Raw genomic sequence first — 26,960 nt, forward strand, 5'->3', positions numbered from 1 at the left:
GCGGACCGTGTAGTGTAAATGAATCATAATTTGGAGAGTTTACTGTAAATTACCTTATTTTAATATTAATGTTACCTAAACTGAAATTAAAAAATTTGGACACACAACAGTCTGAGAGCACCAAAAACAAAGTCGTCGTTATATTCATAGCCATTTCGATTTCGAAGCTCTTCCTCTTTTCCTCATCTTCCATTGATGGTGGTGGTGAGTGTTTGCGCAGCTTTGAATGGGCGGCCGCGAACCAAAATGCGTGCCAGAAAACAACTACGAAGAGAAACCGGCGCCGCCGCTCACGACGGTGGAGCTTGTTTCCTGCCGCGATGCTCCGATTCTGTTACTGTTGTTCTTCCACAAGGGCCTGCAGGCGGAGCTGGCTGAGCTCCGCCGCCTGGCGGTGGAGGCGTCGGAGAGGAGCTCCGGCGGCGGCCGCGACTTGATCGTCGAACTCCGTGGGAGATTTGAGTTCTTGAAGTTTGTTTACAAGTATCACTGCGCTGCAGAGGATGAGGTGAGTCTGACTATGATCAATTTGTTCAAATTTTTGTCAAATGTGTTGTGAATTTTGCCTTCTTTGTCTCTGGTTTTCCCTTCTTTTGAGTAAAAATTGATTCGTGGTTCTCTTGGCGATGAAATTATTTGGTTATGAAGAGTAGCACAATTTATGTTAATGCTCACAAGAAGTATAATTTAGTTAACTTCAGAGCTTGCAGGTGTGTATGAACCAAGAATAACCTAAGTTGACTTGCTATAATGTATGGATTTATTTATTTATTTATTTTTAAATTCTTCCCCCCCCCCCCCCCCCCCCCTTTCCTAGTTGAATTGTGGCTATTGCTAGGTGTGATAAACGAACCAAATAGCTCGAGTTTGACTCGTAGAAAACTTGTTCGAGATTGAAAATATTTTGGAGTTCCTTAAAGTTTTCAAACCAAGCTTGAACAGTCAATTGCTCGTTCAGTTACTTGAGCTTAGCTTGACAAAAACTTGTTTGAAATTGGCTCAAAAGTTTAACGAACCAAGTTTCAATAAATTTTGAAGCTTCTTAAAGTTTTCAAACCGAGTTTGAACAGTTAACAGTTCAGTTCGTTTGGTTCATTGATCAACTGCACATTTTTACTCTTCAGAGCATCTCCAACCCACCCTCTATAACTTCATATTTGAAGGATTTGCTTTTCCAACTCCTCTAAATCCATCTCTATTTGGAAGGAGGATGGGTTGATCCTCCATATTTGGAGAGAGGATGAAAAATAGTGGATCCATCTAAAATACTATTCATCCTATATTTTTTATTATATTACAAATAACTTTTAATATGTAAATTTAATTTTTATAAAATTGGCATCATTAAAAAGGGTGAAATCATACCTTTAAAATGAGTATAATATTAATTATATTTTACAAAAATTTCAAAATTAAATATTTTTTAATGAACAAAAATTATTTACTTTTTGATGAAAATATTTTTGAGAGAAATCTTTAGAGAAGAAAATGATGATTTATGGTTGGAGTTTGAGTGAATAGTGCGATACTTTATATTCACTTTTTGAATAACAAAAAGTGTTTTCATCCTCTAATTAAGAGTGTTGGGTTGGAGATGCTCTCGAAGTAGCAGTTTGGATATTTGAGGACATTTTGTTTTGGGTAAATTACACTGACCACCCTTGAAGTTTAGAAAAAACAATAACATGGTGTAGATCAGTCATGTTTCCCTCACCTTTTCCTTTTCTCTTTTCAAATCTCTACCTAAATCCATGATTCAAACGCAGCCAATGTCTCACAAATTTGAGATAATTACACTAGCTACTCTTTAGTAAAACTAAAGTGACCAGAGTGTTAAAATCTACCATCACCTACTCCACCTACTACACCTACCACCACCTACTACCATCTACTACACACCTACCACTACCACCTACTACCACCTACTCCACTACATCTCCTATACAAGGAGCCCCTCACCATTTGTAAAATAATATCAATCAATCAATAATACAATTCTCTATTTCTCTTTATACATTAAATTTTCTACATGGTATCAGAGCTATAAGATTTAAACCTGTATTTTTTTCTCACCGGCGGGCAGTCGGCCGGCAACTTTGCCTCTGCTGCCCGCTGGAATTTTCTTCTCTCTCAACAATGGCAGATTTCATCCATACCCTTTCTGTACCTCCTCTTTCTCGAGCTTTAGCAAGAAGCATTCTTGCCCTCTCAGGTTCATGGTTCTCAAATTCAAGTTTGACTGCAGCAAGCCAGAGTTCAGGGTTCTGAGCATTCTTCTTCCTGGCCATGGTGAGAACTGCTCGAGCTTTACTCAATCCATTCATCTTCTCCTCAAGGTTAGCAAGCGAAAGCCAAAGGGGAATACAACTGCAGCAGTGCTTCAAACCTGACTCATAGGCTTCCTTAGCCTGTTCCAAGTTACCAAGCCGTTCCTCCAGCTGCCCAAGCATCAACCATAATTTGAAAAATGACGGGAAGAGTTTCAGCCCTTCGTCAAGTAACCTCCTCTCCTCGGTGGTGTGCATGAGGGGAGGCTGGCTCTCTCTTGGCACATCTACTCTCTCTCTCAATTTCTTTTACTCTCTCGGCATCAACCTCTCTCTCTATCTCTCACAGAGCATTGCAGAAGTTGGAACTTGCAAACACACACACTGCCACCTCACTCTCTCTCTCTCGGGTTAGGGAGGGAGAGGGCCATACACACACCCATTTTAAGAGACATCCATCCACACCACACCACCCAACTTTCTTTTTATTATTTTATCACACAAGGGAGACAGCCCCATGTGAACCATTCACACGGTTTCACACATTCACTTCCCCAAACCACCCAACTTTCTTTTTATTATTTTATCACACAAGGGAGACAGCCCCATGTGAACCATTCACACGGTTTCACACATTCACTTCCCCAAACAAAAAACAAACAAAAAAAATAAAATAAAATAAAATAAAACAACAAAACACACAAAATAAATAAATAAATAAAAATAAATACCAATAAATATATATATATATATATATTCTGAATCTCACCTTTTCTTGTATAGATATTTGAATCTCACCTTTTCTTTTTTTATTTATTTTTTCTTACTTTAACTTTCCCGACCTTTTTATTTTTTATTATAAAACTTAATTGGTGCTCTCCTCCGTTTGATTTCCAACTCCATTATTTTTATTTATTTTCTCCAAACCACTTTCCTTATTTCCCCCATCTTTCATTTTTGATTTCAAATATATTTTTATTATTTTTTCTTTATTTTTCTTTCACATTATTTTTAATCTTTTTCCAATTCATTTCATACCATATAGCTTTGCACACCAAACCATATTTTATTCATCTCAGGGATCCACCCCGATCACAATTTTACACAAAAAAAAAAAAAAAAAAAAACAACACCAACAGCTTTGTTTTCTTTTCTGCAGCCGACCACCCATCGACCTCACTTCTTTGCCTATTCCGCCGGTCTTTTCTTCTTGCCTCCGTCCTGGGCGGCCCTTGACGGTGTTGCCTCCGTGTTTCCCACTCCACTGGGCACGATCACTCCACCCTGCTCCTCCACTGCAGCATATGGCGGACCTCCAAATCGAAACATCACGGTGGCTTTCCGCTTCAGCTCCTTGTTTTCTGCCTTTAGCACACTTATCTCTGCTCGCGCATCCATATACATGCGTTGGAGCAGAGCCAGTTGGGCGTTTAACTGTTGCACCTCATTTGTCCTACTCTGCAGCTGGTGCGACAAGTTTGTGACTGCCGTCATGGTCTCTACACATGACTTCAATGTGTACTGATTGGCCTCAATATCCGTTTGCACCGTCATTTTTTGCTCCACCGACCGCATCGGAAAGTTCAACGGAGCAAAACCAGAGGCGCTTGGTTGCGGTTCACTGGCCACCGCACCAGTTATCTCTCTTGTTGACTCGTTGAGGTCGGGAAAGAGAGTGAGCAGACCACGGGACGAAGAGGCCATATTCTGGGTAGCTGAACGGGAAGACGAGGCCATGTTATGGGTTGCTGAGTGTTTCAGAGAAGGGTTGGTTACAGAGTGTTACAGAGTATCTCTCTTAAGACAACGAAGAGTTTCTCAGAGGTTTTTAGCCAGTTTTTTGTCTTAGCCTCTGCCTCAGCTTCAGCATTCGTCTTGGTTAAATAGCCAAGGCAGACACGCGCATCGCGCGCCACTTGACGCCAGACGACAAAACGGGCGCGCAAGCCAATGTGGTGACGCGCCTCGCCATCATGTCCGGCACATCTTTTTATGACTTGGGCTCGCCTTTTGATGGCACGCCTTTTTATGGATTGGGCACGCCTTTTGATGGCACGCCTTTTGAAAGATTGGGCACACCTTTTGAGGGTGCGACTTTTTAAGGGTCCGACAAGACTTTGTAAACTGTCCCGACATTGATTCCGGTTAGCTCCTTCATGGGTCCGACAAGACTCTGTAAACTGTCCCGACATTTAGGGGTGAGCATGGACCGGATTGGTCTGGATTGGGAGAAAACCAGGACCAATCCGCTATCTACGGTTTTTGAAAAATTGGAACCAATCCAATCCGTTTAAATTGTGGAACCAATCCGAACCAATCCGTTGAAACACGGATTGGATCGGTTTAGGACCACGGATTTAAATAATTAAATAACAAAAAAAAATATAGACATTACATTTTCATTCTAATAGCTATAGCTATCGAATGTTATCATTTCCAACACAGTGATAACATTTCCAACAGCTATAGGTGTCTCAAATGTTATCACTGTGTTTTGTACTTTACTTGACATGAAAAGATCAATTTAATTATTTTTACCTCTCAATTTCACCAATACTGATTAATTTGTTTGAAATACAAAATAAAATAATAATGCAGGTATTTCAAATAAAAGATCGTATATTATTCCAAAGTTACAGCCATACCTTCATTCCAGGCATTTGGACCCACTCTACAGCGGTTCCAGTGGCCTTTGAAAGAAACTTTGTTAAAGTCTCTTCTGCAATGGACAAAAGCCTGGAATAAAAACACACAAGCATACAAATTAATAAAAACACACAAGCATACAAATTAATAAAAACAACAAGAAGTTCACATGAAACAATGAGTCAAGAACATATGAACTTGGCCAATGCTAACCATCTATTCATTAGTCCAGATTTCTGAACAAAGAGCCAAGTTTATTGGGTTGAAACAGATATTATCCAAATTGAATTACATTCTAACAAAAATACACAAACTGGGATGCAATAAAGGTAATCAATACTCGTATCATTAATCTCTAAATGTAAAGAGAGTATAAAATCAAATCCTATCAATTAAACACTAAATAAGTCTTAGAATTAGCAATAATATATAATTAAAAAAAAAGAGTAAATTTTAAATAGAATTTATACAATGAATAAAAGTAGGTATAACATTATTATAAAAGGATATGAAAAAATAATAATAATAAACTAAATAAAGAACCCAATTGACCTTGTTTCATACAGATCTTTCGAAAAGAAGTGGCTTAGAACTTACATTTCATTCTGCTGTTGAAGCTTCCAAAATATAATAGAATTATATATTCTAAAATTTGAAAATACTTCAAAACCTTGACCTTTAACTGCAAAATATATAACAAAAGCAACAGGGAATCAGAGAACTAAAGAAATGAAATTTAGAAGATCCAAATGACAGTCTTAAGAATTCATTCAAGCAAACAATATCTAAGTAACAAAAGAACAAAAAGAAGAACCAACAAAACCCAGATCCAAACTACACAATTTAACCTACTCTAAAGCCCCAACTTTAATACAGATCCAATAATGCAAATCAAGAACATGAAAAACTCAGTAATACATCCAGATCCAATAATCTCTCACTGAGCACCATCATAAAAGCTCAAAGTTATTTTTATTTTTTATTTTTTAAATCCCACATGCAGATCTACACAATTGAATAAAACAAAACCAAATCAGATTCATAAAAATAAAAAAATAAAATAAAAACAAGAACAAGAAATGTACCTGAGCAGCAACAATACCACTGATATGAGCCATATCACAAAGCAACAAATTAATAAAAACACACAAGCATACAAATGAACAAAAATAGTCACCGATCCGAGAGAAAGTGAGAGAGAGATGAGAGATGAGAACACCGAGAGAGAGAGAGAGAGAGAGAGAGAGGCGAGCAGTAGCACACCGATCTGAACTGAGATGGATGAGAGTGTGAGAGTCTGAGAGAGAACTCAGTCTGAGATGGGAAAGAGAAGAGAAAGAGACACCATCGATATAGAGACCTAAGATGAGAGTGAGAGGCATGAATGAGAATGAGTGAGGCCGCTGGATTAGGTTTAGGTTACATTTTAGTTTTTATATCATATAAGAAATTATATGGTGTGGGAAGGCATATAGTATAAAAATATAGGTTATTTCTAGATGGTCTGGATCGGTTCCAATCCGGAACCGTGAGGTTCAATCCGGAACCGATCCGTGGTCTACGGATTTTGAAATTTTCAATCCGGAACCGAACCACGGATTCAAAAAACCAATCCAAACCTATCGGATTGGACTGGACCGGATCGAATTACGGATTTTACGGATTCCTTGCTCAGCCCTACCGACATTGATTCCGGTTAGCTCCTTCATGGGTCCGACAAGACTCTGTAAACTGTCCCGACATTGATTCCGGTTAGTTTCTACAAGGGTCCAGCAAGACTCCGTAAACTGTCACAACAACTGTCACAACATTGTCTGCTACAACGGTCCGACATGACCCCATAAACTGTCGTCTACATCGGTCTGCCATAACCATACAGTCTTCTACAACGGTCTGACACGACCATACAGTGTCTCCTATCCATTTTTTATTTTTCAGATTATTTTCTTGTTTTGTTACTCTCTCCAAACTCAAGTTGGTTAGTTCCTATCCCCCTTGAGTTTGCGGGGGCTGTTAAAATCTACCATCACCTACTCCACCTACTACACCTACCACCACCTACTACACACCTACCACTACCACCTACTACCACCTACTCCACTACATCTCCTATATAAGGAGCCCCTCACCATTTGTAAAATAATATCAATCAATCAATAATACAATTCTCTATTTCTCTTTATACATTAAATTTTCTACACAGAGTGATGTGTAGATCAAGAATAAACAAGGTAAAATATAAATTTCAGTGTGAAAAATATGACAATATCAATTTGCTATCTATACAACTAACAAGTTACTAAAAAAGGGCTAAATGTAATTAAGCCAAAGTTGTGGGACTCTATATATTTTCTGTAAACCTCAAGGGAGGTTAGTGTAATTTATCCTTTTGTTTTCTATTGACGAGAAATGAACATTCCAGTATTATTAAGAATGTGAAAATCCTTGCTAATTGGGCCACGTGATCCTAGAGATCTGGTGCATGGGTCATAGCGTAGGGCTAAGGAATCCATGACCATAGCAATAAGATTAAGGGGGTCTTCAAGCATTTCTCTAGATCTGGCGTAGCTTAGTGCAATAGGGTGCCATGGAGGGGGGATTTGAGGCAATATAGATAAACAAGCACGGACATGTTTAGGTAGAGGACATGCTCAATCAAGCCTAAGCAACCGATCCCTGGAGTAGGATTGGGAAGGAAAATAGAGATAACTTAGAAAGCTTGTATATCATATACTTAGATATTTTTATACAAGTATCCTTGTGTAAGGGAGCACAAACAATCCAAAATGGGTGCCATGTCCAACACTGTGTTGTTAATTTTTTAATTATCATTTTTTTGGGATACATTAGGGACATTTCATAGACACGCGTGTCTTGTGTCTGGGCATGTCTCAAGACACCTTTGTGATTCTTTTTAATAAATTTAGAAGGCTTATTTGAGATAAAAAGTAAAATATATAAAAGCAAAGATATATAAGGAAATTATTTTTGTACTTGAAAGATGCCAAATGAAAAAAGGTAATGAAAATGTTTTCTCTTCAAAGTAGAAAATACATGAAACTATAATAGAATCGATACGGATAAAATCACAACATAAAATGGGAAAGGGGAAGAAAATACTGAACTACAACATATACTGCACCACTACATAAATAAGTTTTAGCAAGAAGAAACTTAATTTATCCTCTATCTTTTATAAGACGAAGGTTATTTGAATCCGTACATATTTATGGTTCAGAGTTTGATCTCATTATTTTGGCAGATTATCTTTCTGGCACTTGATTTCCACATAAAAAATGTGAGCTGTACATATACACTTGAGCATCAAAGCATAGATGACCTATTCGACTCTATTTCTGATTGCTTAAATGTTTTAATGGAGAAAGAGGAAAGTACTTCAAAGCAATTTCAAGAACTTGTATTTTGTATTGGCACCATCCAGACTGCCATTTGCCAGCATATGCTGAAAGAGGAAAAACAGGTACCTACCTTCTTTTTCATTCTAAGGTGTTGCTCATTTGGAGTTACTATCTCGCACTTTTTGGAATTGTGTAACTTTTTATTAACTTGAGTCTTGTTCCTTGTACTGTTGTGTGGAGAAGGACATGATGTGCAGTGCGTTGTTAATAAATTTTAACTTGTTTTTGTCACTAATGGTACGTTCAAGTGAGAGGTGTTGGAGCTACCTACTGAATAATCATTCAAAATTCATTTTGAAAACCTATCACATCGAGGGCAACATCTTCATGAAGTGCATGGAAATATTGGGTAGATGATGAGTGTGCTTTGCTAGAGGAATATGGATCTCCAAACTCGTTCGATTGAAAGCCACTGGAAACTACCATATCCATTCTGTCTAAATGTGCTCCATCATTTACTCAACTCAATTCTACCCAATTAACCTTAATCTTAATTACTTGTGGGTGACTACATAGATTTTTCTTCTCAATGACCTAGTCTAGGTCTGCATAAAACCACATCTTGGTAACCATCTAAGACAATCATGTCCTTTTTACATATTTATCTCTGTTCTTTTTGGTTTTGCTTTTGTCCTTTTTATTTTAATTTGTCTATATTGAATGGCAAAAGCTCTTAGCTTGCTCTCGTTTAAATTGGTGCCACCACTAAGTTCTAACTTATCTGCAATTGCATTCCTTTCATATTTGTTCCATTATTGTATTACTGGTCATCCTTCTCACCACTCAGTCTCAGAACATGCTTTTGAACATGTGGTTTGCAGGTTCTTCCGAAACTTCCACTTTTATTTAGTAGATAGTAGTTCTATGTTACCACAACACTCAGGAAGAACATTTCCATTTACTTTTGGATCTAGGGTAACCTCTTTTGATAATAGGAAATTTTTTTCTTGAAAATCACTTTTTGTATTTCTCTTCCCTAAATAAACCACATAGAGCAACTCAAAGTAGCACTCAACTGGATTCTCTAGAACCCTTTTTTAAAAATTGGATTGGAGATGTTTATGTTTGAAGGTTTTATCATGCTGAGGAGAGGTAGAAGGGCCTTTATCATGGAGTATGAAGAGCTGAGGTGAATTAAAAAAAAAAAAAAAGAACTTACAATCTTGTGGTCAATGTCTTTACTCTTTTACTTGGTTAGCAGGTGAAGGATAGATATAGAGCAAAACATTATTTAATGAACTGGCTTTTAGACGCAAAATTTTGGCCAAGAATTGTTATGAACAAAAAAAAAAAAAAGAAGAAGAAAAGAAAAGAAAAGAGGTAGGGTGGGAAGACCAATCATTTTCAAAAAAGCTTCTGTAGACTGCTGAGTGCACTACACTATTAAGCTGGTTTGTTGCCCCGAACTCAATTGAAAATGAGGACTGTTAGATACCGCCTGTGTATTTTTACCATTTTATATCATGAGGGTACGTGGTAAGTGAAGCTTTGAATAATCAGCTTAGGGTATGATGAGATATCACCCCTTATTTATACATGAAGATTAGGGTTTACAAACAAGACAATTACAAGATGATCCCTGAGGGCATCATAATGATTACAGACCCAAGTGCCTTTCGGCTAATAAAATACTAAGACTTTCGGTGATTATAATATGCCAACACTCCCCCTCAAGCTGGTGCGAAGATATCTCTCATGCCCAGCTTGCCTAATATGTCATGAAACGGTTTATTCCCAATTCCCTTGGTGAGAATGTCAGCAAGTTGTTCACCAGACTGAACAAAAGGAGTACAAATGGTACCACTAGTGAGTTTTTCCTTAATGAAGTGGCGATCAATCTCAACATGTTTTGTCCTGTCATGTTGAACTGGATTGTGAGCAATGTTGATGGCGGCCTTATTATCACAATATAACCGCATGGAGTCCGTCTGAGCAATACCTAGATCACTCAACAATAATTTGATCCATAAAAGTTCACACACACCTTGTGCCATAGCTCTAAACTCAACTTCTGCACTTGACCTGGCAACCACATTTTGTTTCTTACTCCTCCAAGTAACTAGGTTGCCGCCGACAAATGTGCAATACCCTGACGTTGATCTCCTATCAGTTACTGACCCGGCCCAGTCAGCATCTGTATAGGCTTCTACACGAAGATGGTCATACTTTGAAAAATACAGACCCTTACCAGGAGCAGACTTCAGATACCTCAAGATTCTCATGACAGCCTCAAAGTGAATCTGATGAGGAGCATGCATAAACTGACTAACTACACTGACAGCAACAGCAATATCAGGACGGGAGTGAGATAGGTAAATGAGCTTACCCACTAATCGTTGATAGCTCCCCCTATCCACAACTTCTCCTCCTTCATCATCTCCCAATTTTTGATTGGGTTCCAGTGGGGTGGCACATGCCTTGCAGCCAAGCATCCCAGTTTCCTTCAACAGGTCAAGCACATATTTTCTCTGTGAGATAAATATCCCATCCTTAGAGCGAGCAACTTCAATTCCCAGAAAATACTTCAAGCTTCCCAAGTCTTTGATTTCAAATTCTTTGGCTAAGTATTTCTTCAACAGAGGTATTTCCTCACTATCATTGCCTGTAAGAACTATGTCATCTACATAAACAATAAGCGCTGTAGTCTTACCGCATGAGGAATGTTTCACAAACAATGTGTGATCTGCCTGACTTTGTTTGAAACCATATTTAAACATAGCCTGAGTGAATCTTTCAAACCAAGCCCTTGGAGATTGTTTGAGACCATATAATGACTTCCGAAGTTTGCATACTTTCCCTTCTGTTTGATGATCCTCAAAACCCGGAGGAATGTCCATATATACTTCTTCGTCGAGGTCACCATGGAGAAAAGCATTCTTGACATCAAACTGATAAAGCGGCCAATCTAGATTAGCTGCGAGAGAGAGAAGTACTCTGACTGAATTCATTTTAGCCACGGGTGCGAAGGTCTCCTGATAATCAATGCCATATGTCTGAGTAAACCCTTTTGCCACAAGTCTTGCCTTGTAACGCTCAATAGACCCATCTGCTTTGTGTTTCACAGTATATACCCATTTACAGCCCACAGGTCGTTTGCCCGTAGGTAACTCAGTCAATTCCCAAGTGCCATTCTTTCTAAGTGCTTTCATTTCCTCAATCATGGCTAGTTTCCACTCAGAGATAGCAAGAGCATCCTGAAAATGGTTAGGAATGCTAACAGAGGAAATATTGGACACAAACGCTCTATATGAGGATGACAAATGAGAGTATGATACAAACTGTGAGATAGGATGTTGAGTACAAGATCTCACACCCTTCCTTTTGGCAATAGGAACATCAAGATCAATGGACTCACGAGATTCAAAGTTACCTAGACTCTCATCAGAAGCAGGAGATGGCAGTGGAGTAGCAGAAACAGTCCCTTGTATCCAGTTAACTTGTTTTCTGTCGATGTCCCGGACATAAACATGCCCATCCTTATGTTTGGTGACAGTGGGTTCTATAGTTCCAGTAGAAGAGGGGGGTGCAAGAATAACTGGTTCTACCATAGGAGGCACAGGACTCACTTCTACCATAGGAGACACAGGACTCACTTCACACCAAGGCTCCCCCGGAAATGAGGACGGTGACACCGGAGAGGACAAGAAATAGGACTGGGATTCAAAGAAAGTGACATCCATGGACACAAACCACTTACGGGAGGAAGGGTGGTAACATTTATACCCCTTTTGAGTAGGAGAATAACCAAGGAAAACACACTTGAGGGAGCGAGGGTCCAACTTACCACGAGAGGGAGAGTGATTATGGACAAAACAGACACAACCAAATATTTTGGGAGGAATAGAAAACAAGGACTGAGAACCGAGGAGGACGTGAAGCGGAGCCTGTTTGTCCAAGACCTGGGTAGGGAGACGATTAATAAGATGGGCAGCGGTGAGAACAGCGTCGCCCCAATAGGGTTGAGGCACGTTCATAAAAAAACACATGCACCGAGCCATGTCAAGAAGATGCCGATTCTTGCGTTCGGCCACCCCATTTTGTTGAGGGGTATTGGTGCAAGAGGTCTGATGGATAATGCCATGAGTAGAGAAATAGTTTCCTAACCCAGAATCTATGTATTCCCCGCCATTATCAGAACAAAATATTTTGATAGTGGCCCCAAACTGAGTACAAATCATCTTATGAAAAGTGCGAAACACAGAGAAAACTTCACTCTTATCTTTCATGAGATACACCCAAGTAGCACGAGAAAAATCATCAATAAATGTAACAAACCAGCGATGACCTTTCACAGACAGAACACGAGAGGGACCCCAAACATCAGAATGTATTAATGAAAAAGGAACTAAGCTTTTATTCAAACTGGGAGCAAAAGAAGCTCTATGTTGTTTTCCAAGTTGACAAGACTCACAAAGAAAGTCAGACACATGATGATTTGCGAAACTAGAAGGAAATAAATGCTTAAGTAAATGAAATGAGGGATGCCCAAGACGCCGATGCCACAACCATACATCAGCGGGGGTAGTAGAAGACGCGGTGGAAGAATAAGTAAGTTTGTCCGGTTGATCTAGGAAGTAGAGACCATTTTCTGCACTACCACTGCCAATCGTCCTCCCCGTGACAAGGTCCTGAAAAAGACAATGATCAGGAAAAAACGTCACACAACAATTTAAATCCTGGGTAAGATGACTTAAGGATAACAGATTAACAGAAAACTTGGGAACATGGAGAACAGAAGATAGATGCATGGTGGGAGTGACTTGGACTAAACCTTTTCCAGAAATGGAAGAAACAGTTCCATCGGCAATCCTAACTTTGTCCTGACCTGAAGAGGGCTTATAGGCAGAAAAAAGATCAGGGGAGCCAGACATATGATCTGAGGCACCAGAATCAATAATCCAAGGCAAAGATGTATGACACAGGAAAGCACAAGGAACAGATGCTAAGTTACCTGAGCGGGCAAAGGACGAGGAAGCGGTACTGAGAGCAGTAGAAGATCGGCGGTCCAACAATTGGCGCAAAGCATCCTCCAGCTCAGTATCAGAAGCTTGGGTAACAGAAGTGGAATTAGAATCAAGGGTATCCACGGCACTAGACTGATGAGCCCGGGAATAGGAACCACGTCCTCGAGAGTGGCCTGACCGACCTCCTCGAGAACCTGACCGATCACCTCGACCCCCAGATGGAGTCCCATGAAGCTTCCAACATGTCTCACGAGTATGCCGCGGCTTCTTGCAATAATCACAGAATACAGACTCCTTAGCAGCAGACGGAGGAGGCAGGCTGAGGCCATCTCGAGGAGTAGACAGTAATGCGGAACGGTCAGTAGAGACAAGGGACATCATAGCTGACCGACGACTTTCCTCATTTTGTACATAGGCAAATGCCTCCTGTAGTGAAGGAAGGGTGTCCATACTCAGAACTCGACCCCTAACTGGATCATACTCCATATTTAGGCCGGCCAAAAATTTAAAGACCCGTTCCCGAGCAATGAACTTCTTGTACCCGACAGAATCAGTAGGGCAAACGGGCTTATAGTCTTCCAGGTGGTCAAGGCGTTTCCAGCCGTTGGTGAGGAAAGTGAAGTACTGAAGAACAGTCTGCTCCCCCTGAAGTGTGCTTTCAATAGAGCGACGCAACTCAAAGGCCTGTGAAAAATTTCCTTTGCGGGAATAGGTAACAGCCACAGCCTCCCAAATGTCCTGGGCAGTCTCCATAGATAAGTAGCCCTCACCAAGTTCTGGAACCATCGAATGGATAAGCCAACTCATAATCAAAGAGTTAGTAATCTCCCATTGGTCATAACCTGAGTTAGTGGTACTAGGTGCCTGTATCCTGCCATCAACATATCCCATCTTTCCTCTGCTTTTCAAAAACAAAGTCAAACTTTGAGACCATGCTAGGTAGTTCTGACCATTAAATAGAGAGGTGGTGATTTTCAGACTAGGGTTGGGATTCTCAGTCATGGTAGTAGGTAGAATGAGACTCTCACTCTTTGGTGTTTGAGACGAAGAGGACACACTAGTGGAATCTGTCATGGATACAATACTACCAAACCCACAACAAACTAGTAGAAAGCACAAACTCGGAAGGTGGTAGTGAGATAACAGGCACAATGACCACTATAAAGACATAACAAAAAAATTAAGAAATGATTTTTTTTTTTTTTTTTTTTTAATATATATATCTATATATATTTTATTTTATTTATTTTTTTTTTTTTTTATTTTATTTTATTTTATTTTATTTTATTTTATTTTATTTTATTTTATTTTATTTTATTTTATTTTATTTTATTTTATTTTATTTTATTTTATTTTATTTTATTTTATTTTATTTTATTTTATTTTATTTTATTTTATTTTATTTTATTTTATTTTATTTTATTTTATTTTATTTTATTTTATTTTATTTTATTTTATTTTATTTTATTTTATTTTATTTTATTTTATTTTATTTTATTTTATTTTATTTTATTTTATTTTATTTTATTTATTTATTTATTTATTTATTTATTTATTTATTTATTTATTTTTTTTAAATTGATTTATTTATACATGTCTTTATATATATATATAACTATATATCCTGATATATATATATAAATAGAGCCGGATATATATATATAGTTATATATATATATATAGTTATAGACCACAGTGATCAGAGGCTGAGGACGACGAAGAAGACGAGCGACGAAATGGCTGGAGGAGGTCGCCGAGCTGCGGTGCTGTCGGTCGAGTGACGATCGACAGAGGAGGTCGACGAGGAAGACGGCTGAGGAAGAGGAGCTGAGGACGAACAGAGAGAGAGAGTTGACGGCCGACGATGGTGACGATGAGCTGGCGACGGTGACGATGAGCTAGCGATGGTCGATGATGGGCGACGATGGCGACAGAGAGAGAGAGCTGAGGAGATGAGGAGATCGACTGAGGAAGACGGTTGAGGAGATCGACTGAGGAAGATCGACTGAGGAAGACGGCTAAGGCAGATCCACCCAGGTAAGCTTCGAACCCTAGAGTGTTGTTGGTGAATAGGTCTGCCAACGAGGGTGAGCCGAAACCCTATAGGTTCAGCTCTGATACCATGAAGCTTTGAATAATCAGCTTAGGGTATGATGAGATATCACCCCTTATTTATACATGAAGATTAGGGTTTACAAACAAGACAATTACAAGATGATCCCTGAGGGCATCATAATGATTACAGACCCAAGTGCCTTTCGGCTAATAAAATACTAAGACTTTCGGTGATTATAATATGCCAACAGTAAGATATTATTTTCCTTAATTAGTTCTTTAGCATGAGTGAATACGGAGGCGGTGATATAAAACGGTGAAGAAAAATTGATGACATACACCATTTCTCATTGAAAATAGATCTGAATATCCGAGGCTCCATTACTTGTGATTGTATGAGTAGAGCAGCTACATTGTTAGTTGGTTTGAGTTGGACAAGGTTACAATTGATTATAATATGATTTGTCACATGATTTTAAAAGAAATTTTGAATTATTGAAATATTTTGTTAATATCTAATATGAGAACCAGAAAGATATATCGGGGAAATCAAACCAGAGATCAAATTCTTATATGCTGCCTTTTGGTTCTGGTGTATATTTCAACAGTATACATTCTTGTGCAGGTTTTCCCTTTGCTGATGCAACAATTCTCTTCCAAAGAACAGGCTTCACTTATTTGGCAGTTTTTGTGTAGCGTTCCAATAATGCTATTGGAGGATTTTTTGCCATGGTTGACTTCTTTCCTTTCCCCAGATGAACAAGAGGACTTTTTGCATTGTATCAAGGAAGTTGTACCTAAGGAAAAACTGCTGCAAGAGGTAGACCCTAACCTGGTTTAATGCTATATTTCAGATTAATATTTGATTGAAATGAGTTCCACTCTACATTGAAGGTGGTAATTTCCTGGCTTCATAACACGAATCCATCTTCATCTGCGGCCAACAGTGAAATTGGAAAAGGAGCCGCGATACCTGATATGCTAGCAAGTTCAAAGGCTATACTTAAAGCTAATGCATCTAAGAGCTTTTATGGAGAAAAATGGAGGTGGAAGACAGCATCTAGCAAGACAACTCTTAGACGTACTCCCATTGATGGTCTTCATCTTTGGCATGGTGCCATCAGAAAAGATTTCAAAGACATTTTGAAGGACCTGTATCAAATCAGAAGCACAAAAGAATTTTCAACTTTAGGTCCAGTAATTGCCCGGCTAAAATTTTTTGCAGATGTCATTATCTTCTACAGGTAGTTTCCATGGTTGCTTGATTGAGGTGTCAAGCAGAAGATGTTCACTAATTTTTATTACTTTCTGTGAGTCTTTCTATTTATTTATTTTTTCCTGAAGGAATGCTTCTATTTTGCAGCACTGCATTGGAGAAAATCTTTAACCCTGTATTGAATGAACTTGCCAATGGATACCTATCTCATCTCCAAGAAAGATTCCAAGACGAAAGTCAAATTGAAGGTTTACAGAGATTGCTGTACCATAAGGATCAAAACAGGTTGCCTTTGTTCAACTTTGTAGAGAAGCTTTGTGGGGAGTTGGAGTTATTTGTGATGGGAATAAGCAAACACTTAGCTTTGCTAGAAACAGAGGTACACTGTTCTTTACAGAGTTCTGTAAATGCAAGGGGTTGAGAAGAAAAAGTTGAAGGGGAAAATTAGCATTCCAAACTTGAATCTTAAGAATACTTTTAAGCAATCAATAGTAATTCAAATCCATCAATAATTTGATGCTAGTTTCACTTCCACTTGCAACCTATAAAAATTTGTCACAACACCCTCAGTAACTCTTGTTGTTTCTATACAAGTTAACCTTTATTGTTGTAATCTGACATTTTCCGGTTTCTATCAGATTTTCCCCTTCATTAGCAAGAACTGCACTCATCAATTTCAGCAGTGGCTACTATACACAAGCCTTCGTATTATGCCACTTGGGCTGCTGAAGTGTATGATTACTTGGTTCTCTGCTCATTTATCTGAGGATGAATGCGACTCCATTCTGAATTGCTTAAAGCAGGGAGGTCCTCTAGCTAACAATAGCACTTTAGCATTTCTCTTGTATGAGTGGGTACGCATGGGTTACTCAGGTAAAACCTCTGTCGATAAATTCAGAAAAGACTTGCAAGAGATGTTCAAGACCAGAAGCTCTTTTCTGACCAAGCATGTCAAGGAGGATTATGCAATTTTTTCCTTACCTTTGCATATAAAACCGTGCAACAGCTCTAAAGATTTCATTCTGAGTAGTTCTGCAACATCATATTCTAGTAGGATTAATTTACATATATTCTCTCCTCGAACATTAAAGATGTTATCACCTTTTCCAAAATTTCCTGCTGAGAGTAGCGGTGCTAGTTCCATTTTCAATCTTGAACCCAGACCAGTGGATCACATCTTTTTCTTCCACAAAGCTCTCAAGAAAGATTTGGAGTACCTTGTCAATGTTTCAGCTAAGTTGGGTGAAAATGCCGGGGACCTCATGGATTTCTGTAGGCGCTTCCAACTTGTACGATTTCTATATCAAATTCATAGTGATTCAGAGGACGAGATTGCTTTTCCAGCTCTGGAGGCAAAGGGAAAGGCCACAAACATTAGCCAATCCTATACCATTGATCATGAACTGGAAGATGAACTCTTCAGTAAGATTTCCCTCATCCTAGATGAGATTAAAAGGTTGCATGTTTCAGTTTGTAGTATTGACATGGATGTACTGGATCAGAGAATGCTAAACTACCGTCAGCTATGTTTAAAGCTCCATGACATGTGCAAATCTATGCATAAAGTACTGTGCGACCATGTCCACCGTGAAGAAACTGAACTTTGGCCCTTATTTAGAGAATGCTTCTCCATCCAAGAGCAAGAAAATATCATAGGATGCATGCTTGGAAGAACAAGAGCTGAAATGCTACAAGAGATGATACCGTGGCTCATGGCATCTTTGACACCAGAAGAGCAACAGGCCATGATGTCCTTATGGCGCAAGGCTGCCAAGAATACAATGTTTGATGAATGGTTAGGAGAATGGTGGGAAGGTATGAAGAGGTGCGATATAGCTAAGGTGGAAGATGACTCAAATCTTTCTCCTTCTTGGCCTGCGGACCCACTGAAAATTCTCTCTACATATCTGTCAAACAAAGGCCTTGATGATCAAAATCTAACACTACATGGAAAAGGTGCTAAATTTCTACAAAACAATTCTTCTGGTTCTGATATTGATCTGTTTGGAAATCTCAATATGGATGATAAAGGAAAGATCTCCAGTGGAAACCTTAATAATCGCAAATGTTCAGATTTTTCTGAATTTGCTAGTGATGTTAACAAGAAGAAATGCAAGGAATTAGCAGATGTCACGATCCTAGATGATAAACCTAGCCAACACGTACAGGTCAGTCAGGACTTCCAACATCAAGAGCACCTTCCTATAATGAGTCAAGAAGAACTGGAGACTACAGTTAGAAGAATATCTCGCGACTCAACTTTGGACCCTCAAAAGAAATCACACATTATCCAGAACCTTCTAATGAGGTTAATCATAAATGCTTTGTCTTTATTTCTATTTCCTTTCGTAAGAGGAAATTTTGAGTTCCGTGTAAAGAATAGTATTGGATGGATCTATTAACAGCATGACAGGTTGACATCCTTTTAACATGTGCATAAGTGCTTTGGTACCTAGAAAATTTCCCTTGCAAAATATTATAATCTTCATGATCCTCTCAAACAAAACGCAATACAAGATGACAATTTTTAAAAAAAAAAACTACTTAGGTGACTTAATTGACCAAAGATTTCAAAATTTAGTGAATATATATCCCTACTTCCTATACATCACCGTTGAATCTGTGATGCTAATAGACATTGTTATGCATGGACCTTAATTTCCTTTTCTTCTTTGTGCAATGCATATACGTATGTGAAATTTATATATTGATTCTGACTAAAGCTTTTCTGGTGTTTCAGCCGCTGGATTATTACGCAACAGAAATCTCATTCAGAGGGTCCTGTCTCAAGTGGCAAGGAAGAAGTTCCAGGTCAGTGTCCATCTTATCGGGACCCACTCAAACTAACTTTTGGTTGTAAACACTACAAGAGGAACTGTAAGCTAGTTGCCGCTTGTTGCAACCAGCTTTATACATGTCGACGGTGCCATGATGATGTGGCTGATCACTCGATGGATAGGTATATACAGCATGTTTAGGTTTCCACTTCTACACTTGTGTGTTTTGAAGTTTTCAGTTCTTGTTCTTAACATTTTTCTGCTGCTTTAAAATATGCATGCAGGAAAGCTACTGCTAAGATGATGTGTATGAAATGCTTGACGATTCAGCCAATAAGTCCCACATGCACAACTGTTTCTTGTAATAATTTATCCATGGCAAAATACTACTGCAGGATCTGCAAGTTGTTTGATGACGAAAGGTGATGTCCCAGATTGACCTACTTTTTTTTTTTCTTTTTATATTGGAAATTGCCAGTTTTTGACCTTCAGATAATTTTATTGTTCTCCTTTATCATTAGTTTTAAGAATATCTATCTTCCTGGAGAGAAGTTTGAATTTAATTGCCATGATTTTCTAAAAGAAATGCCTGAGCATATTTTGCTAGTACTATTTGACTGACATCACTTTCTTTTATTCTAAAATGGACAAAATGTCTTGTCAATCTTGTTAAGTCACTGATCGTCCCAAAAGCTTAAGCTATTAGGAAATTGGTTCAACAATGTGTCACAAGCTATCTAACACTCCTCATGTACAACCTCGTATCACATGTAGAGAAGTAACCAGATGAACATACAAAACAGAGTGCAGAAACATAATGGGGGGGAATAAATACATGCCATGAGACTTGAATCCAAGACTTCCTAGAACCAAAAAAATTCAAAACTAAGGGAGGAGCACGTGACCCCCCTGGGACTTCTTTGGCTCCGCCCCTGGTCACACTTCTGTTCATCTAATGTTAATAATGCTGATGAAACTTGTCATGTGAACTATACGTGATATTTTTCTCACTTCATTAGTACCTTGCACTTTTATTAAAACAACACTTTAGTTTTTCCACTCTTGATTTCTGTCAGCCTCCTACTGATAAATAGATAGAAGGATGACATTACAATTAGACTTAAAATGTAAGAGTTAATTGCCACAATTGAAAGTGAATGGTCAGAAGTGAGATTTTGTTAAAAATACTCCAAAAACAAATTCCAGAAAGAGTGAGATTGAATTCTTGTCATAAAAGTTATTATCTGAAATCTCCAAGTCAATCTAAATATCAACAGGAAGGATATTGAAGTTAATCTTATAACTAAAAACATGAGTCTTGAAACCAATAAAATCCTTTCTGTTTATAGGAAAAGGCATTGCTTCTAGTAAAACACAAACACTTCTTTTACATGAGAAACAATATCATTTTAAAGAGACGTGAAAACAAAATGAGGGAGAAAGTTCCCCAAGGGATGGGGGATTGATAGATGCGGCACTGATACATTACAGTCGTAACTCTCTCGATTAGATGGTCACTTCTAAATTAGCTTAACAAGTTCAACGCAAAAAGACCAATCAGCTGGGGGTACACTACACGGGTTCGTCTTTTCCCAGTTGACCCTTTGTAAAGCCTATTTTCCATTCAAATCCAAACCAAAACATCCCATAATCCTTAATATGAACAACTTTTAATGACATTAATGAAGACTAGTAATGAGAGGATTTTTATTTTGAGAAGTAACGATTATCAAACACTGTCAATCTTATTCCAATAAGTAACAGTATCTGACATCCTCCATCACATGAGCTTGTCAATGTAGGCTGAACTATTTTCTTTGACATCATTCCGCCACAGGCTCAAGGTGCTTGGCATCACTATTTGCATTAGAGGATACATAGGTCTTAATTGAAGTTTTGTATATCTTGGGCTCGAACGGTTATTGTTTCCTCTTTCCTAGGCTACAAGCTGATACCACCTTGCACCTGTGCCTTTAGCAATGTAACACCCCAACCTTTTAGAGAGACTCCCTTATTTCATTAGCTCTTCTTAGTTAATGAGTTTGCCAAGAATGTTCAAAGGGGAAAAAGAATAAATGCTTTACAAGAGTTTTATTGAATTACTATGAGTTTCATACAACCTCGCCTATGAACCTGAGGTTTAATGTTCTTCAATAACGTAGATCATGATAATAAGCTTATGGTACGTGATTGTCTTCGTGTATATTGTTTTAGACAAAGCAAAGGTGGAGATGAAGAAGGGATAGAAAAATGAAGTCAATCGCTAAGAATGCAAGAGTATAGAAACCAAGGAGGCTTATTATTCTGATCATTGTCGTAGCACTTCAATCAAAAGCTTTTGTCACTTCCAGAGGAAGATGCCTACTGACAGTTAAATTGTTTGTGTTGATTTTGAAAATATATGCAGCATTTTACCATGTGTTTAGACAAGAGTTGAACTGTACCATTTGTGCAAGTATGGGTCGTATCTAGCATATATGGAAACCTATGCTGAGGAAAAATGTACAGAAAGATAGGATGACGACAAATATTGTAGGATTAAAGATGCAGGGTAGAAAGGATAAAACACCTAACAGATATGGGAGTAGACCTACCAAAGCACATCTCCCTTATAAGTGAAAATGTTAAGGGGAAGCCATTAGTTTAAGCAATATTCTTTTCACTCAGTCACTCTTCGAGAGAATCTTAATGAATTATCATGGGTGCATCTTATGAACATATTTAAAATTCTATTAAGTAAATTGATTTTGGTATGAAAATTTGAAGTTCATTAAATTGCTTCCCTCCAAATTTTTAGTGTATTGATATTTAGCTGTAGGTTACCGATCAAACTACATTTACTGAAAATCCTCCAAGAGGCACATACAGTCAAGCAGTTGTGTACAATAAGGCAATCTTGATTCTGTTTGTATTCCTACCACAGTGGTACTACAATGCCTTAAATACTTCCAACATTTGTTATATATATTCAATAGATGGCAATGACCTACGTTAGCTTTTGGTATCATTGGATGTCTCATTTTATAGAGATCTCTGACATAGAGTGTGTTGAACAGGGATATCTACCACTGCCCTTACTGTAACCTGTGCCGAGTTGGGAAAGGACTGGGCATCGACTATTTCCACTGCATGAATTGCAATGCTTGCATGTCAAGGTCTCTTTCAGTGCATATATGCAGAGAGAAGTGTTTTGAGGATAACTGCCCGATATGCCACGAATATATTTTCACATCTAGCTCTCCAGTTAAGGCCCTTCCATGTGGACATTTGATGCACTCAGCATGCTTTCAGGTATTTGGTTCATGTATGATTTTCCCCTTTTCTTCCTAAAGACCATAGAAGTGTTGAGGGTAATTTACAGATGCTCTCTGATGCTTCTGTTAGGACTACACTTGTACTCACTACACCTGCCCAATATGTAGCAAGTCACTTGGGGACATGCAGGTCAGTCACAATATATTCTCCACAATATTCTCTTCTTAACCATTATTTTTCTATTCATGTTAGTACCTATATAAATTGGATGCTATGTTTTTGCATACATCACTGCAGATCTAATTTGTTACCCACGATTGTGCAATGTGTTACAGTTTCTCAGGGTTGCCTGAACAGGCTGAAACATTTTTGCATGTGTTAAAACTCCAGCACTAATAGGGCCAATAGGTGTTTAATTGGTCTACTTAATTCTGGAACTTGAGAAATAAGTAAAACATGTTTCTATGAACTATTGGAATTATTACTCTTTTCTTTAAGTATCTGTCAAGATTAACTTAAATTTGATGAAATCTTCAAAACATATTATCTTTTAATGCACGGCTTCTTTGGATATTCATAATCAGCATATGTCCACCAACAATTAAGTATGTTGTGTTGTGGTGGGACCTCATTACTGTTCCCCTACAGGCCGCAGATCCAATCTTTTAGGATTGCTTTGGAGAGAAATTTATTTGTGACGTTTTTGGAGTGCACAAATCCAATCAGGTCTCAAGTAAGTCATCGATACATTCTGAGTTGGACCATACAGACCAATTCAGTGGTAGCTCTAAGCCTGATGAAAAACAAGTATTAATTGTTTTAATAGCCTTTTATGGCTTTTGAAGTTTGTGCCCTAGTGAGAACAAATTGTTATATGGAGAGTTGCCTTGTAATCTGGTGTATTGAGACCAATCATATTAACTGGTAATAAAATATATGGTCACTACTTTAGCTCTTCCCTGCTCTCAATTGACTTCTTTCTATTCGTGCTTAATGAATTGAGGGTTCAGACTTTCTAGAGGGCACCCTGTTTTCATAAATAACTTGCTTAAATCCATCAGTTTCTTCACTTGGTTTTTCCCTGCTTCACCTTTTCCTTTCTATTGATCTCATGTTTGTTGTTCTGATATCCCCACTACATCAGAATACTCAATGTATCTACTACTGCGTTCTGTATTTTCCCTTTTCAGAAGGCATCAATATTCAACAAAAGAAGATGCTGATTTAAGGACGAGCTAAAGCCATTTATGTTCATTTGAACTATATTGCCTGTTTGTTGATATTTGAAATCCTAGCTTGCCAGTAACTATTTTCGCTTTCACGAAAGATCACCCCCCTCAAAGCCCTATTTTCCTCTTCTCAATGATATCATTCTAAAAGGTTTTACAAAATAATTTTCACAGTCACCACTCTATTTCTGCCTCCTTGATTCTGCGTGTCAATTAAAAATAAAAAATAAAAAGGAAGGAAAAACATGAGTTTTGTCAATTCTTAGTTAAATCATGCTCAGGCCAAATGCCCCAAAATTAATTTGCATGTTTGCCTACTTCAGTTACTTGAGCAAGTTGAGTAGTCTATAGTGTGGGTGTTTGGGAAGTTGCTATTTTAGTAGGCTATTTTAAGGGTGGTTTGGGATGTCCTAAATAAGTGCACTTTTTGACTTTTTATAAAAAGATGTGTAGAAAAGTAGAGAGGAGATGTTGATTGATCTGACCCAAAAAAGATAAAAAGATGAACTTATTTAGTATATGCCAAACAAGGCCTTAGTTTTTGGTTATTTTAGTAGACTAAAATTTTTGTATTTGGGAAGATAGTTGGATTTTTTTGTAGTTGTATGTGATGTTTGTGAGAGAAAAAGTGAAATGATTATGGGTTTGATGTGACATGTTATCTTATTGGCTATTTTAGCCTATTTTGTCATTTTGTGAATTTTAGCCCAAAAAACCAAAAAAAGCCTTTTCCAAACACGCCCAGTGTGTGCTTTGGGAGTTGCCAATTTTTAAATGCTAAAACGATATGTTTCAGGTGTATTTTGGTATGTTAGATGCATTATTGGCAGAAGAGAAAATTCCTGATGAGTATTCTGGTCAGACTCAGGTTGATAATCTTCTTTTCTTGTCATTCTTAAATATCTTTCATTGTGTGCATTGTCAGAAGATGGCATATTTTCATTCACTATGGGACAATTTTCAGGTAATACTATGCAATGATTGTGAGAAGAGAGGACCTGCTTCATTCCATTGGCTCTATCACAAATGCTGTCATTGTGGTTCATACAACACTAGGCTTCTATGACCTGAATCCATAGTGAGATTAAAACGCTCATTATCTTAAGCTACTTTCTATACAAAATTATCTTATATTTATATAGCTCTGAACGAAATTATATTTTGAGGGCAGGCCTTGGCTTGACGGTAAGTTTGAATTGCAAGGTATGTGGATTATATGATGTGACGAAGAGCAAATTTTTGGGTTTTGTTATTGTGGAGGAAGAGATGCACCAAAATCAATTTGGCATATTCATTACGTTATTGTAGAATTCTGAGGGAAGTTGGCTACCAAATTTATTTTGTGGTAGATTGAAAAGATTCAAAAAGTAATTATAAAAAAATAAAAATAAAAAAAGATTGTCACAAAACTTTGTGTACATGTGGGAATAATGAAAACTTTTGAGGATATAAAGTAGCTAAAACCGAAGCTAAGAAAACCATTAGGGAAGTTACGTTGAGGGTATATGATGATCTTTATTAGATTTTAGGATGCAAAAAATATATAAATTTTCTTAAAAAAAAATAGAAAGAAAATGTAGAGGCCTAAATTAGGGTGAAGGTGAGGGAGAGGAATATGAGATAAGAACAAGGTAGGCGAGAGTTATTTTGAAAAGATATTAAATGAAAATGTCTTGGAAACCTAGAGTCTAGGAAAACATAATAACTCTTGTAGTAGAATTAATTGTAAATTCTTTAGCAAGATTACAGTAGTAGAAGTAAAGGAGGCTATGAAGAAGATGAGGGTGGGGAAATTGATAGGATCAACTAGAATCCTGTTGAAGTTTGGAAGTGTTTGGGAGAGTGACTAATTTATTTAGCAAGTTCTTGAACTCTAAGAAAATGATTGTTGAATGGAGGAGAAATACATTAGCTTCAATATATAGAAACAAAGAAAATAAGGAGGATGTGACCATAGAATTAGGGTGGGATAGATGAAATGGAGGAGTGCATCAAGAGTGTTGTGCAGTCATTGGGTTCCTATTAAGTTTAAGGAAAAAATTTATACGATTTCTATAAGACCATGTCATCACCTTATACTGACCAACTTTCCTTCAATCATATCCCTTATCAGCCAAGTTGGTAATTCAAGGCAATAAAATTTTCCTTTTGCTCTAAAGTCTGAACAAATTCTTGATGGACTGAACACAGCACACATGATAAGCTCCATTTAACTTAGATCTCCACACAAACCCTATCAAAGTTATAAACTGAACTTTTAAATGAAATGCATTAATAATTACATGATTTAAGGTTGATTACTTTGATCTAATCTTTATATTTTTGCTTTCCAATAATGATACATTATTTATTTTCTTAATTTACAAAATATTCTTAAACTGTTGTCAAATCTGGAGTTTGATGTTTATTTGGAATAAACAGGTGTGCCAACCTTTATTTGTGGTTGTGGGACATAATCTTCGAAACCTATTTTCCATATGTGGTTGAAACAGAGGAACTTCCAGAAAATCGTTCTTTCAGGATTGGTGAAGCAGATATAGATAGAGTAGTACTCTGACCCTCTTTGCTATGTACTCCAAATAAGAAGTGTTCATTTTTCAGAGACACATATTGTTTGAGTTTTACAATAATTGTAATAGTAAAACTTATAAATGTCGAAACAGAAATAATTTTGAAAGTATGGAATTCACGGTGAACAATTTAGATAACATGTTATCCTCGGTCTTTGAATGTGTTGTTGGAGCCTTGAGCCTATTTGGGCTGAGATTCCGTAAATTCTTTTATCCTAAATTCTCAAAATTGATGCCAGGTTACTTCCACCCTTATCGTACCATAGGAGTTAGTACCCTTTATGGGACTTGTATGCGAAACTAGATGAAGACGATCTGGACAAGAAGTAAAATAATTAAATTTTGGGTTATAGACTGTAACGGCTATTAGACCTGAATTTTTATAGGTAAAGAGTGTATACTTCTTAATTTCCACTCAAGAAAGTTACAATGATTCCAAGTTCGCATAATAGAATGTTCAACATACTTCACACATATTAAACTGCAGGAGTAGAATCAAATTTTTTTATTTGTATATTGACGGTGTTCAAGACAAGAAAATGATCTACAATTGAATCAATAT

At 37.6% G+C, this 26,960-nt stretch overlaps 1 protein-coding gene and 1 long non-coding RNA gene across 7 annotated transcripts; one reads left to right on the top strand and one right to left on the bottom strand.

Annotated features, from left to right (window-relative positions):
* On the top strand, positions 1 to 26,536 carry LOC114293024 (zinc finger protein BRUTUS-like At1g18910). 6 transcript variants are annotated; one of them, XR_014356126.1, is made up of 13 exons: positions 1 to 508; positions 8,176 to 8,394; positions 15,977 to 16,171; positions 16,246 to 16,595; positions 16,715 to 16,946; positions 17,206 to 18,875; positions 19,308 to 19,378; positions 19,629 to 19,766; positions 22,401 to 22,635; positions 22,729 to 22,788; positions 24,625 to 24,696; positions 24,793 to 24,906; positions 26,250 to 26,536. XR_014356126.1 is itself a non-coding variant. In XM_028237038.2 (13 exons), exons 1-12 carry the CDS (start codon positions 227 to 229, stop codon positions 24,892 to 24,894), a joined length of 3,774 nt encoding a protein of 1,257 aa, XP_028092839.2. In that variant the 5' UTR covers positions 1 to 226; the 3' UTR covers positions 24,895 to 24,906; positions 26,250 to 26,536. The 6 variants fall into 6 exon arrangements, 4 of the variants coding, with proteins under 4 accessions (XP_028092839.2, XP_028092840.2, XP_082763796.1 ...); XM_028237038.2 differs by having other exon boundaries at positions 19,308 to 19,526; XR_014356127.1 differs by lacking the exon at positions 22,729 to 22,788.
* On the bottom strand, positions 4,791 to 6,319 carry LOC145812683 (uncharacterized). Its single transcript, XR_014356128.1, has 3 exons — positions 5,999 to 6,319; positions 5,511 to 5,595; positions 4,791 to 5,003 (listed from the first exon to the last, which is right to left on the bottom strand). It is a non-coding gene; the product is annotated as an uncharacterized LOC145812683 (long non-coding RNA).
* Positions 26,537 to 26,960: the final 424 nt, after the last annotated feature.

Source organism: Camellia sinensis, chromosome 15 (assembly GCF_055761805.1).
Source record: "Camellia sinensis isolate YWXY chromosome 15, ASM5576180v1, whole genome shotgun sequence".
Taxonomy (NCBI): Eukaryota; Viridiplantae; Streptophyta; class Magnoliopsida; order Ericales; family Theaceae; genus Camellia; species Camellia sinensis.

Coding starts and splice junctions, on each gene's coding strand:
- LOC114293024 (XM_028237038.2), top strand. CDS start 227: ATGGGCGGCCGCGAACCAAAATGCGTGCCAGAAAACAACTACGAAGAG. Junction 509..8,175: donor ACTGCGCTGCAGAGGATGAG/GTGAGTCTGACT, acceptor TTATTTTGGCAG/ATTATCTTTCTGGCACTTGA. Junction 8,395..15,976: donor TGCTGAAAGAGGAAAAACAG/GTACCTACCTTC, acceptor ATTCTTGTGCAG/GTTTTCCCTTTGCTGATGCA.